The sequence below is a fragment of the Protopterus annectens genome, chromosome 10.part0, assembly GCF_019279795.1.
Source record: "Protopterus annectens isolate FY-2018-M chromosome 10.part0, PAN1.0, whole genome shotgun sequence".
Lineage (NCBI taxonomy): Eukaryota > Metazoa > Chordata > Ceratodontiformes > Protopteridae > Protopterus > Protopterus annectens.
Window position 1 is genome coordinate 670986516 of NC_056744.1, and position 14864 is coordinate 671001379.

General features: G+C 33.4%; 1 protein-coding gene across 1 annotated transcript in view; it reads left to right on the forward strand.

Annotated features, from left to right (window-relative positions):
• The first annotated feature begins 402 nt into the window (after positions 1-402).
• PRKAA2 (protein kinase AMP-activated catalytic subunit alpha 2) overlaps positions 403-14864 on the forward strand; it is a 715862-nt gene continuing 701400 nt past the window's right edge. Inside the window, exon 1 of the mRNA XM_044085510.1 lies at positions 403-553. Within this exon, the coding sequence (XP_043941445.1) occupies positions 445-553 (109 nt within the window). The 5' untranslated portion in view covers positions 403-444. The remainder of the gene's footprint in view (positions 554-14864) is intronic.

The window sequence follows — 14864 nt, forward strand, 5'->3', positions numbered from 1 at the left end:
ATATAAGAGAAAGGGACTGTTTGGGGAAAAAAAACACAATATACCACTAAATTTGATGCTGCTGAATCATTCCAGTCTCTTTTGACAGCAGATGTGATAACGCAGTCAAATGCCTTTGGCAACCCGATTATTAAAAATGTTACTGAAAGCTCTAGGACACGGCGTTTATATCACTTATGATGTCGTATCCGTTTTCACATACCAGACACTCGGTGTTTTATTTTACGGTACTTCACCGTGCCGGTTGTTGACTGGGCGAGTCAGACTCCCGTTAAAATGAGATTTTAGGGTGGGATTAGGAAAATCACGAGCCAGCCTACTTGAACTGCGCGGCTTTGCTTCGAAGCCTAGAGGCTGGTCTGGTGACGTCATTGGGCGTTGCTTGGAGAGGCTTCTGCGGTTTGGGTAATATGATCTGGCTTCAGACAGCACTGGGTATAGGCTATGCACAGCGTAAAAATGGCTGAGAAGCAGAAACATGAAGGCAGGGTTAAAATAGGGCATTACATCTTAGGAGATACCCTCGGGGTTGGAACCTTTGGCAAAGTAAAGAGTTAAGTACATGTTTTGTTATTATGCCCTTATCTAAGAATATCAAAGTGTGGCTGTCTTTGCATGAAGCTTGTAAATATCGTTGAGTTCAATTCAGCGCAAGTTACGCAGTGTTATCAAATACATAGGGAGCTCTTCGTATAATTTGTATAGGGAATGCGAGCATATTGTCAAGTGCATCATCGGTGCTGATGATTTGCTTGTTTTTTTCTACTTGTGGCGGAATTGAATAACTGGGAAACTAAGGTGCAGCTTTTTTATCATTAAGCATCCATTGTCATGGAGTCACAATGATGAGTTAAGTGAACATAAAATTCCGAAAATAACAGATGTGCTATCACAAAACTAAAGAGAAAAGGATATTAATGAAAATGAGGATGGGTAGTCCTTGTCTAGATGTCGTGTATGCGTTAAACGATGAGGTGTAAGAAATAACACTTAAGAAGAAATCTCTACTTTGGATGTATTTTCTTCAGAATGTTTCTTATCTGCCTCATATGTTTGATGTGTGTGTTTTATGAGGAAATAACATTTCCATTTACACTTAATGTATACCTTTGTAAAGTATGTTTGTAAACATGAAATTCTTATGTAAACTGTGGTCAAGCTCACAATACAGCAAAAAGTGTTTGCCGTTTTTTAATTATCTTTATAACTGATCAAAGATAACATAAAACATGGAATTTTCCGTGTTAGAAATTTCACTCAGTTATATTTATACAGAAAATGCTTTCTTGTTATGACCTGAGTTGTAGAAGCTAAAATGGCAGTTGCTCTACTAACCACTCTAAAGCACAGATAAATAGAGGTACTTAAATAAAAAAAAAATAAATGGACACTTTTTTAAATGTAATATTTGTTACTGCTCCATCAGAAGAAGCACAAAATCCTGTATGTGTGTGTGTGTGTGTGTGTGTGTGTGTGTGTGTGTGTGTGTGTGTGTGTGTCTTTTAAGAACTGTTGTCAGATTTTAGCTGATGTCCTTACTTCCAAAGTGCATGAGCACTAGAGCTACAAAAGTGGGCACCATGCTCAGTGATTGTGTGGTCTGCATGTATTTTATCAACGGATTGTTTTTTTACCAGGAGACAATGTTATGACTGTGAATCTAGAAAGCTTGAAGTCTATTCATTGAAGAAACCCATATTTTACAGATAACACTGAAGATGTAATTATTGTTTAACAAAAAAGACTTGATAAAATGTAATCCATAGCAATGCATTAGGCTGAGTATGGCCAGATAAACCATGGTGATTAAATTACAGTTTTTCATGTATGCCTAGCAGTATGTACAAAATAATATCACATGACCAATACATCGTTTTCTATGCAGGGTTATGTTTATAAACACACCTTTTAAAACTAGGGTCTCAAATTTATTTAGAAAAAAAGTAATAGCTGATGTTTGCCCAATATGTAATCCTAAAAGTTATGAATATTACTTTTCTCAACCAAAAGCACAGGGTCTCGGCAGAATTAGAAGACTGTTGTTTTAAAACATAAGGTTATTTCATTTTTTTTTTTTTTTTACTGGGAAATCCAGAACAGAAAGTCCTGAAGCAATAGTCCTGCAAGGAAAAGAAAGTCTGCATTTGCAGTTGTCGGCAACTGATTTATTTTTAGGTTTGTTATTATGAAGGCAGGAATGTTTGACAGTAGTTCTTATCTCATACAGTGGCTAATTTTAACCATGTCCTTCTCATCTTCCATATGCAGTCTTGCTGTTGGTTTAGTAGCATTGTTGCAAAATTGTATAGCTGTCATAAAGTTAGTAAGTATAACTATATAAAAATGTTTGTTGCAACAATATTTCATGTCTGGCTACAACTATACCATTAGGATGGTGTGATCTTCAGCAAGCAAATGTGTAACAAATTAAGAATGCAACTCTTTTTAACATTTATTATATACAGTGTACAGTAACCAACATCTGTAAGTGAGTGTTTTGTAGGACATGGTGCACTTGATAGTTACCAAATTCTCCTCTCCACTCTAAATTTAATCATAATGTACATTAAGCTTGTCTGCTATATTATGTTTCTAAGGATCTTTGCGTTTTTTATTTTTTTTCAAAAAAAACCCAAAAAGTGTCATATGGGTCAACACTGTTAAGTATTGGCTCCAACAAAATTGTGTGAACAATTAGTACACTTCCTGTTGTAGTGCTGTTTAATGGACCAGTTATTGTTTATCTTATTTTTATTTTGATTTGTTTACCAGGTTTGTCTGAATGTGTTTAATAAAAAAATAACCTTTTCAGTGGCAGTCTGGTGAGAAAAGTTCCAACATATTACAAACATTTTTAAATAGATATTCAGTAATATGCATGGACTGGCATTAACGAATGTGCATTAACAATTTCAAAAACATTTGGTAATCCGATTACCTTTGTATGAAATAAAGGCAACTTTTACAGTATAAAAGGTACTTATGCATTAATAGGTGTTAACCATTGAGCATTTGAAGAGGTGTATTAGTGGGTTTGTCAAATATATAATAGATCATGGGATTAGTTTTAGAAATTCAGAGAAATGGAAGGAACTAGGTGGGGCAGAACATGCTAATACTATAGTTAAGAGGTGACGTATAAACCAGGTTCAGAGACAAATATGGCTATCATAAGGTTAATATATTATAGTTATAGAGAAATTTATTTATATGGCTGGAAGATGCTTGTAAAACTATTCATGTATTAAATGAAGTGAAATGATTTGATGATATGGGAAGTTGAAAATAACACTTGCATTTATCCAGGAGATATGCTGGAGCAGATCCATTGATATGATAAGTGAAGTTTTAGTTGTGTCTTAAATGATTTGGAATTCAGAATGCATTTCAGTAATAGTGTATATGGTTCCAAAGTGTAGCTACACTATTTGAGTAGAGTCACCTGTGGTATTAGATGATTTGGTTGTGGCCATTACGGATTTTTTCTCTAGATTAAAAATTCTGTTTGGGAAGTAATTCTATTGTTCCTCGTCTGTGATAATTGGTAAAACTTTTGTAATCTATAACATTGAGTGAAAAATTATCTGTTTATCTTCGGTTGTGGGAAAGTGACACAATTTTCAAAGAAAATTGGTATTTTCAATAAAGGCTGCAGGAACTTGGGAAAGAGAGTATTCCCTTATGCTATAGTGAACTCAAAACTTTTTTTCCATATTTGATACATGAATGGAGCACACTGTCCAACATGGGGGAACAAAATTCAAAATTTATTTGTGGTTTTGTGCATTTTTATGTAGTAATTGAACTGTTTGGAGCTGTTGTATTTTAGTAATTTATCAGATATCAATAAAATTAGCAAGTATCATGATGATTTCTATAAAAGACTCATCTCATGTTTATGTTTTTATTATGTCCCCTGTCTTGTCTGTCAACCATCAGTTCACCTCTTGTGGGTCTTGTACCAATTCAGTCCCCCACTGCTGGGAAGTCCCCAGCATGGGACTAAGAACTGAATGAAGAAGAGTATAATCCCAGAAGACATGAACATGTTTTGCACCCTTACTCATATCTATCAATGCAAGCAATGAGGGTGTTTCAAATTAAGGCCTTAACTCCACTTTTGTGGAAGACATGGACACCCACATCACCAAAAGGGACTTGTATGCCTTATCTCTGCATGTGAGTATGCCTAGCCATATACTACTGAAAACTACTATTACTAGCTTAACTACCATTACCAGCTAGGCAAGCCAAGCACACATCACTGTTTACAACTGTAATGTTTTTCAATTGCAGGGCTTCACTTGTATGTTATAAAATGTTCACCTGATTATCATTCACTACCCCAAAGTAGTCAGGCCAACATTAACCACTTACTCCTCCCCTCCTCTGCACAGTTTTTCCAGCACCCAAGCTAAGATGTGAATTTGAGTCACATGGGTCATAGTCATGGCTTATCTCTGTATGTCACATGGCAGAGCAACCATCACATGTTTGTATTTAATCACTAAAATTAGTGAATTCCTGAACAAACCACATTATACTAGATTAACTTACTACCTTCTAAGGGAATCATGAGTGTTTGTGGCAATTAAGTAGCAACAGGTGTCAGTTTTGTCATTAAAAATTATTTTTATTCAATGTAATCAGACCCTGCCAGCACCTCATACAATATGAACATGATTTAAATATTACTCTTGTTTCCTGCCTATATTTGACACTCCAGTCTTTACATAAAATTTTAGTGTCCTTGAAAATCTTGTGCTACTTCTTTTGTATATTTATAACAACATTTGTTGTATTACCTGGACTTCATTGACTAAAGGAGTTAGTTACTAAGCAGGGAAGAGTTATTTACATCTAAAATACTTGCAGCCTTAAGAAAACAAAGCAATTAGCCCATTCATTTCATCCACAAGAAAGAATCAATTAAAGTTGGCTTATGATCTTTAATGTAGTTATGTTTTTGTGAAATGTAAGTCACAGAAGATTATCTGTCTTCCCCTGCCAGACTGGAAGCATCTAAAATAATAATTGTAGTGCACAAAATTAAATTCACTACACTACCTGTTTGTCTGAATAGGCTGTTTAGAAGGTGACTACATACAGATTTTAACGAGATTCATTAAAAATGAAAATTTAAATCCTTCCTGTGACAGTCAAGGAAACCAAAAAGCCACCATGCTCCCACTGTATGCCACAAGAGACATAACACCATACAAATATGCCTATCTGATGTAATTTTCTGGTAAATGTTATGATGCTCAAACATCTGTCTTAAAACTTTTACCTATAAAGTTAAACAACTTCAGCATAGAAGACCTTTTAAACCAATTTGTTTGGGATTTAATGCCTTATGTGGACAGTGACCTAACTATACATACTAAAAGGATACAAGGACCAACTCAAAGCCCTGTCACTATACTCAGTATCCTGCAGACTGCTAACAGGTGATCTGTGTTTGGCATACAAAGCATTGTCTAAACCAGTACTAGTGGATTTATAGCAGAAAGTTCAATGACAACATAAATACTCTGTCTAGAGATCTAAACCTGTTCTGCAACATGAGCAGAATGGTTTGGAGGGACAGGCATAGCTCACAGAGGATAACACTATTCTGGAACAGAGTCCCTATCCACATTAAGCAAAGTTCATCCCTCTCCATATTCAAGCACAACTTGGATCTACTGATGGGAATCAGAAAATTTACCCCAGGACTTCCCACTATAATACTAATGGAGAAATGCAGCTGCTACATGCTTTATTCCATGCATGGATCACCTAAAATTATCTATGGTATGAGCCCAGTTATTCTCATTAGTTGTAATATATAATTACTGACCATGGGAGAGGAAACAAAAATTGGCTAGGTTTAAAATGCCCTGAAAGGGCAGCTAGCCTAGTATTTACATATAAACCTGTGAGTATTAGTGCTGTTTTTATAAAGATTGGTAGCTTTTGCGCTGTGTAGCCACTATTACAGAGAAGAGAGACTGAATAAACTATATCATTTTATTTTATTTTATTTTGTTTTACTTATTTGTTGTTGAGAACAAATTGAACCTTTTCATGCAGAGCAGTATGTTGCTGGGTGACTTTCTCAGAGTCACACACAAGGCAAATGAGGACATAAAGAATCAAACTCTGTACTGTGGCACAGGAAGCAGCTCATTAACTGTTCAGAGCTTTGGTTCTCTGTACAAACAGCAAATGGAGAGATAGAGCATCTTAAGGAGAATATGACTTGATGTTGGAGTGCTAGTGAGTTTAATTTGTAAAAATAATGAGGGATGTAAGACAAAATAATGACATTGTTTTAGACAGCTTGTATATTTTAATTCCTTAACTTTTTTTAACAACTTTGCTTGGGTAAGTTAAATATTTTGTCAAAAAAGGAGAAAAGTTACATTATAGTCACTGGCAGATTTTAGCAGAGCCTTATTTAAGAAAACAATTATGACATACACCAGCTGCTGAGAGGTAGCATGCTCACCACTGACAGTAGAAGATCAGAAGGTTATGGTTCTACAGCCACCCATGGTCCTCAGATTGATTTTTCTGGCACTAGCACTGTGAGGTTTACTATAAAGAGAGTGCTGCACACCTACTAGTGCCATCCATCAGATGAGACATTAAACCACCATGGCAGCTTTGGTAGATGTAACAGATGTATGTAAAAACATCCTGTGGCACTTATCAAAAATATTATTATTTTTATTTTTTTTAATATGAACTTATCCACTGAACATCACAAGAAAAAAATAAAAATAAAAAAAAAAATCAGGAATTTTCATGATTCCCTGGTCAATTTTAGCACATCAGTTCACCCATGAAAATAGACCTAGTGAAATTAACCCATTCAACAAAGAGTACACATATATACATACATATTTACACACACACACACACACACACACACACACACACACACACACACACACACACACTTGGTGCATCTCACAAGATCAAATGATCTGTTTCAGAGGACTTTCTTATTTGTACATGTGTATGTATTTGCTTGCTTGGTTGTTAACCAGGTGAGTAGACTAATCTAGGACCCTCTTCACAACAACTCGAGCCACAAAGCAAAAAATAAAAATAAACAAACCAATTTACATAGAGAAAAATTTACATGGCAAAGCCGCAGAAGTACAATAATGTGATGCATATGAAAGTCTTAAATATTCCTCACAAGAAGATCAGAGTCTATAATAAAAACAATACTTAATCAAATTTAAGTTTTACGCAATGTAGCATGAGTAGTCGCTTACAAATAAGTATAGCTCATAAGGATTGTTGAACAAATTGAAATTTACTTACCAGTATTGCAGATTTATTCTGAATCTCTAAAACAAGTACATTTAAACTCTTTTTTTAGATGTATTTTTTTGTTTTTGTTTTTATTAAGTAATTATATTATTATCAGGTTAAGTAATTAGCTAAAGCCCTATAAAAAGGAGTGACTAAAACTTAAAATGCAGGGAAAACAGATAGTAAGGGTGTGTGAAATTATGTTAAAAATGAGAAAGTTTTCAGAGGAGAAGTGATAAAGATTGGGTGAAATTTGAAATTGTTCTTCTGTAAAACATACAAACAGCTGAATTAAATATAATTATATGCTTTTCACAAAAACATGTCTTTGTCAAGTCTTTGAGCAAGCCATGTGTGTAACATGTATAGAATGAAAAACAGTAACTTATAATAACTATGTGACTGCTTTTAATGAACACACAGTAGAATTGTTAGAAACTGAAAGTAAATCCAACTTCTTAAGTATTAGATACAGTGCTGTTAGCTAATTAAATATATTATTTAGTCTGGGCACTTGCTTGTTAGCCTCTATCCCCTCAAGTATGAGACTACAGAAACAGGAAAAGCTTCAAGCAAGCAATACAAAACCTGGGACAGTTAAGTAGAGAGAAATACAGTTTGCCAGTTACTTCTGTAGTCTGCCTAAGATAAATGCATTCCTGAAACAGAGAATATGATGGAATGTATTGGCCTGTAAAACTGTACAACTACTGCTTGAATTACAAGTAATTGTATATATAAAATCAAGTATCTTTATTACCTACTGCATGTGACAGGTCAATATAAATGGTTAGAGTTTATCTACCTACCAGCAATCTGTTTAAGCACATTAATTTTGCATTTCTGTCAAGTTTATATATATTTCTGTCTTTGATATTACAAACTGATTTATGTAATTTTATTTATTTTATGTTTTTAAGATTTGTTTATTATTTAACTTATTTCCAATATATACACAACAAGGAAGAAATTCAACATCACATACTGTTATACAATGTTAGGAATACACTGAATCATCAAGGTAATCTTATACAGTTAACACATTAAGAGTCTTTGTATTTCAATAGCAGTATTTTAAGGCTATCACAAGCACTAAAAGGATTACTATGATTTATAGATCTCAATCTGATCACTTCTTTTTTAGTTGTACATAGTAGTGCTGTTAAATTTAAAAATTCTTTGAATGTAGGAACTGAGTCTGATTTCCAATTTTTTGTAATAACTTTTATAGCTACTGCCAGCAAACACCAGAAGATGTTTTGTTGTTTGACTTTTACAGGTAAAGGAAGTGGAAAATTCTTAGTATTATTGACCTAATTAAAAAACAGTTATCATACTGTATCCCCTCAAAAATAAAAAATATCTCTTCCTAATATACATTTAACTTTTCACAGTCCATAAACATCTGCGTCCATTCAAATTTTTGCAGCTTAACAAATGGAACAAGTCATTTTACTAAACCTAGAGATTTTATAGGGAGTAACAAACATTCTGTATATATATTTCCACATAAAAACTTTCCAGTATAAACTTTAAGAGGTTTGACTAACTGATTTAAGTAACAACGTTTCATTCTTACCATCTGTTGGGACAGTCAATCCACTAATATCTAAAACATTCCAGAATTTTGCATTGAAATTATTATTATTTATAATTAACTTATATAACTTGATCAAGCTTCCTTTGTAGGTCAGTTTACCTTCAGTGATCGCATTCATATAATGGGGGAATAGTGTTATGTTCTTCTACTCTCATATTATCTACAAATGCATTGAATTTCTTACTGATGGGTAACATTAACTGGTTAACAGATTCATCCAATTTATAATTTTTCATTAAATATTCTGGTGACTTAGCTTTTCCTTTTTCAAATCAATCAGACCATAATATTAATCCATTCCTTTCTAATAAATTAATTTTAACATTGTTCTGAGTTTCCTTAAATCTAGAGGTATGTGTGATGGGAAAGCACAAAAAAGTGCATGTTGATATTAATGGAGTTTGAAAACATATTTCTTAACTGTTTTACAAATAGATTTCATATATGCAGTCTAGAGACTGAAATGAATTTCCTTCTAAGTTAAATTTTATTAACCAGACAAAAGGATTATTGGATATTTCTAATGTATCATATTTGATAAACGTATATCAATTTAGTATAATCTGCTCCTGAATGGGCTTCCATTGACTAGTATAGGCTGAATCTATCCAGAGTATAATGACGTTAAAAATTGCAGCAAAAGAATAATATTCTACTTCTGGGACGTTAATACTACAATACTACCATAATCTTATATGATTTTTATAAGCAATTCTCATCTTTTTAAGATACCATATGAATGAAGTTAACATTTTTTCCATTTTAATTAAAAGTTTTGTTTGTCAGTTATTAAAGTTAATGAATGCAATACATACATAATCTTGGGGGTAAAATAAATAATCATTTTAATAAGTAGTAACCTATCCTCCAAAGTAAAAAAAAAAAAAAAAAAAAAAAACATTTTTTTTAATAAGAAGTAACACTTCTTCAATTTTTTTTTTCAAAATTATTATTTCTAATCTTACTCACATCTTGATGGATTTTTAATCCTAAACATTTTATTTATTTTTCTTCACAATTATATTTATATTTATCTTTAACTCACTATCTAGTAATTAATTTAAAACTAAAGCTTTAGTTTTATTATTAAATTTCAGCAGTGATACTTATTGAAACTTTTCAGTTTCCTGATTTATTTCTTTGACTGAATAATTTAAATGTCCTATAGTTAGTAAACTATCATCTAAAATTGATATTTTATATTGACAATCTTTGTTAATTGAGAATCCGTCACTTTTTTCATTGCGTCTTATACTGTTAGCTAAGAGTTCAATAACTAATGCAAATAGTAGAATGGACAAGGGGCACCCTTGCTTTTTGCCTTTGTTTAAAGTTAATCCTTGAGAAATGTAAGATCCAGTTTTAACATATGCGTTGGATTCTCTATACAGTTTTGTTTAATATTCCAACAAATTGTTCTGGAGATGCAAATGCTTGTAAAGTTTTAAACAACTAGTTCTAACCTACAGAATCAAAAGTTCTCTCAATATCTAAACTAACTAAGGCCAATTTCTTGGTCATTATTTTTTCTAATCTAAGATAGTTACTACCCTTTTTCTATTATCATATGTTAATCTGTTGACTACAAAACCTGTTTGATCTTTATCAATTAATTTATCTACTATACCTCTTCATTTTGTTGTGAAGATGGAAGTAAATATTTTATATATAGTCTACATTTAATAATGAAAAAGGTATATAGGAAACTAACTTATTATCCCTTCCGTTTAAGTATAGGTGAGATTACAGAAAATGTCCATGAGGGAGGAATATTTTTTTTCTTTCTAAATTATCCTGAAAATGTCACTTAGTAGGTAAGTCTAAAATATTTAATGGATTAAAGAATTGTATTATTCAGTTTTAGATTTACAAAAGTTACTGCTCAACAGGTTACTACTGCATAAATATTTACTAGAGGTCCATAGAAAACACCAAAGACTATTGATGATATGAGTAGAATCTGAGATGATCAGAAGAAATGACAGTTGGTAATCAAACTGGAATAAAATAGCTCCAGTTCTCGATTTGAGACAAAATAAAAGCATGTGAATGACAATACTGCTGGTTATGAAGAAAGAAAGCATGACTGGATGATGCAGTGGTACAGTGGTAGCATTGTCACCTCATAGCAAGAGGTTTTCCCCTTTGTTTCTTGGCTGGGGTGCTTTCTGTGTGGAGTCTGCATGTCCTTCCTGCATTCGTGTGGCTTTCCTTAGAGTGTTCTGGTTTCCTCCCATGTTACAAAAACATATGTCTGGAGCATTTCTCCCTGGCCTCTGCTGAAAATTGGCTTTGTTCCTAGCCAGACTTTCCCGGTAAACAAATGTTAAATACATAAAATAAATAATAAGGGAAATATGAGGGGCCAGTCTGTTATATAATGGGTAAAGAATGGCTTAAGGTTTGTAAAAGGTTAGTATACTTGGGTACATGATAAGGTAAACAGTTCAAGGTAATATAGATTTAAAGTTATGGTGAAAACGTCTTCCACTTTCTATGTAGAATTTCAGTAAGTGGTCTGTTTTCTTCTCACATCCTCAAAAGTATGCCATAGGTGAACTTGTGATCCTTCAAACTGTCTTTAGGTATGCTTACTTTTCATGAGTGAGTGTGAGACACTGTATAGTAGGAAAGGCTGTGGCTCCTCATAACCCTGAAAAAAAGTAAGTCTGTACTTTTTGACAAGCTGTATAATCACCATCAAATATATGCTTCCCATATAATCTTTTAGTGTAAAAACAAGAGCAGGAAGATCATTCATCATTGTAAACATGACTCATCTTGATTAAGGTCCAATGACCAAATGTCAGTTGTTGCGTGCAAATGCTGGAAAAATTTCATTACCTGAGTTGAATCTTCTATGAAAATGTATTTGGATCCTCTGAGTGCTCCACAGTTTTTATCTCAGCTTGGCTATTGGTTATTCATATGTTCAGGAAAAAATCCAGGAAGTAAATTCTTTAGTAATATGCATGGACTGAATTGTGTGACTCATGCCATACTAAGACAGATTTGAATAGTGACATTCAATAGAATATAGTTAAAATAACTAGGTTTCTCTTTGGTTTAATTTATCTAAGTCTTTTGGGTTTGTAATACCATGACAGGAATTAACTCCATTCTTAAGTCAAAATATGATTGAAGTTCTTGAAATTAGTATTATTTGTCTTTGATATTATCAGAATTGACTTCTTCTGCAATTCACATGAAGTTACATGTATCAGCAATATCTCTAAATATGACTATATGTTCTTTTGTATGACACCCATTGTTCCTACTACTACTGGAACTGTCTGGGTATCCTACCTCCACAGTGCCCTCCTTTTTGCCTGCAAATGCTGGTACTTTATGACTTTCTGTCTCTGTATACATACGGCACTGCAATCACTGGGTATAGCAATTTCAATGATCAATGCTACTTTTGTCTTCTTTTCATGAACTACTATATCTGGTTTTCTCACATCTATTTTTTGAACTGTAGTGGATGATTCCATGTGATATAAACTTAATTTTCTATAATGCTTTGTGGCTCATGTTTCCAATGCTTCTCAGCTACTTCAATAGTATAGTGTTTGCACAATCCCCAGTGCATCAGTCTTGCCACTTTATTATGCCTTTCAGTATACAGGCCTTCTGTCATTGGTGATCCCACCCAGCAACAGGATGTGTCATTATTTCTAATCCTGTTTTACAAAACCAGCATGTGTCTGCTTTTCTAACATGTTTAATGGATTTTGTAAACCAACATATACGTAGACTACAGTCCTGGGCCACAAATATTAACCTTTCATCTTTTGGTTTAAATTCACCTTAAACATCCTGCATTAGCTCTTGATTGGCATGAGGTTGTTCCAGGAGTTCTCTACTTGCAATGATATTTATGCATTTTGCATATTTCTTGCCTTCTCATCTTATCCTTCACATTATATTCTTTCTTTGTTTTTTTGGCATATTCAGTTGCTGTCTGATTTTATTTTTGTCTGCTTCTGGTTTTATTTACATTCCCACTTGACACTGACATGCTTCTGCTAACTAAGTGGGAAAGTCATCTTGGAATTGTTCTCCTCATGTTTTAAAACTGTCAGTATGAGTGGGTCTTGTGAGGTCAGCAGATATGTATGCAGCCCTACAATTGCAGATCTGCACATGTAATCAGTTTTGAAGAGGTCCATACCTCCTTCAGAATAAGGAATATATAATCTTGGTATACACTGTTTTTTTTTATAAATCATTTGATAAGCATGAAACATTCTTTTTGTTTTCTTGTCCAATACCTTTTGTACCCAGTCAATCAGACCAGAACTGTAAGTTAGAACAAGAAGATCAAATTGGTTTATAGCTTGGACTTTGTTCCTAGATGTCAAGGCTGTTTTCAGTATTAATTTTTGTCTTCTAAAATATTCCTTACTAAGTTTTATTCACATTTGTTCATGCTTTATTGTTGATCCTTCATCAGTTCCCAAATATTTATATACTGCCTCCTGCTCAAGTTCCTTTATATTACATTCCTGTCCTAGACTGATATTTTCTTGGTTTTGTAGTGTTCCTGCTTTACAGTTTGCTTTTGTACATTTATCAAGACCAAATGACATTTTTATATTATCTGAGAAAGTTTTGACCACTTGCAGTTGTGGTTTCTGTTCATCATCTGATCAACTATACGTTTTAAATCATCCACAAAAAAGAAGATGAGAAGTATTTATACTTTGCTGTTTTCTGGGAGCCAAATTGTAACCACGACCTAACTTGTTAAGTAGGCAGCTTATTGGGTTAAGGGCAAGGCAAAAGAGTAGCGGTGACAAAGACTCACCCCAGAATATCCCCCTTTTAATTTTTATCCCTGGGATAAAACTTTGCCCTTTATCATGGTTTAGATGTAAAGTAGTTTGTCACTGTTTCATGGTCACTGTAATATAATCAATCACTGTAGGATGTATCTAATACATTTGTAAGCACTCTTTTATCCATGAATGCGGGATGCTGTCAAATGATTTTTTTGTAGTCTGTCGATGACATACTTAGATTTTTCATCTTTTTACAATTCTCCATTACGATTTTATTTGATAACAAATGTCCCTTTGTTCCATATAGCTTTCTTTTGTTCTGTTGCCGTGATTGAGTTTTCTTCTAAATGACAATAAACTCTGTTAACATCAATTTCAATGTATAGTTTATACATCATTGGAAGGCATGTTACTAGTCTATAGTTTGTAGGATGTTTGCAGGTTCAGTCTTAAGGAGGTGTATAATTTTTCTTGCTGTAAACCAGGTTGGCATCTGTTCCTTGTGTGCATATAAACAGTTCTTACTCATGGCTAAATCTTAATGTAAAGATGTTAATACTTTTAGCCAGAAGTTAGGTACTGCATCTGGGCCTGGGATTTTCCATTTAGGAGCTTTTCTTAAATTTCTTTCAGTATCTATGACCATTACTTCATCACATTTAATTTCCTGTGCATTTAAACTTCTTACTGTTTCTTTTACTACTTCTGTCCATTCAGCATCTTTATGCTCCATGGAGTGTTTGTAGATATTTCTCCAAAATCTGTCTATTTCTTCTTTTTTAGTGGTGTTTCTATTCTTCTTGCTTTGTTTCCCATTTCTCTATAAAACATTTTTGAGTCATCAATACATTGCTTATTTTCTACTTTTCCTTTATATTTATCTGCATAGCTTCTAAGTTATTTTCTGCCTAAGCTGATATTTTTGCTTGTTATTTGCAGTAGTGGATACTGGTCTGATCTGATACTGCTCATAGGTTCATAGATTAGTACTAGGCTAACTGCCCTTGCTAGCCATTTTAAGCCAAGCCAATTATCCCTTGTGAGACTCAAACCCTGCACTTTGTGTTTGTAAGGCAAACACCTTAACCATTAGGCCACCCTCCCAACCCTGTTTTCATCATGTCTTTCTTTCTGAGTATTTTTGTTAATCTCTTCCCTCTTCTGTACTC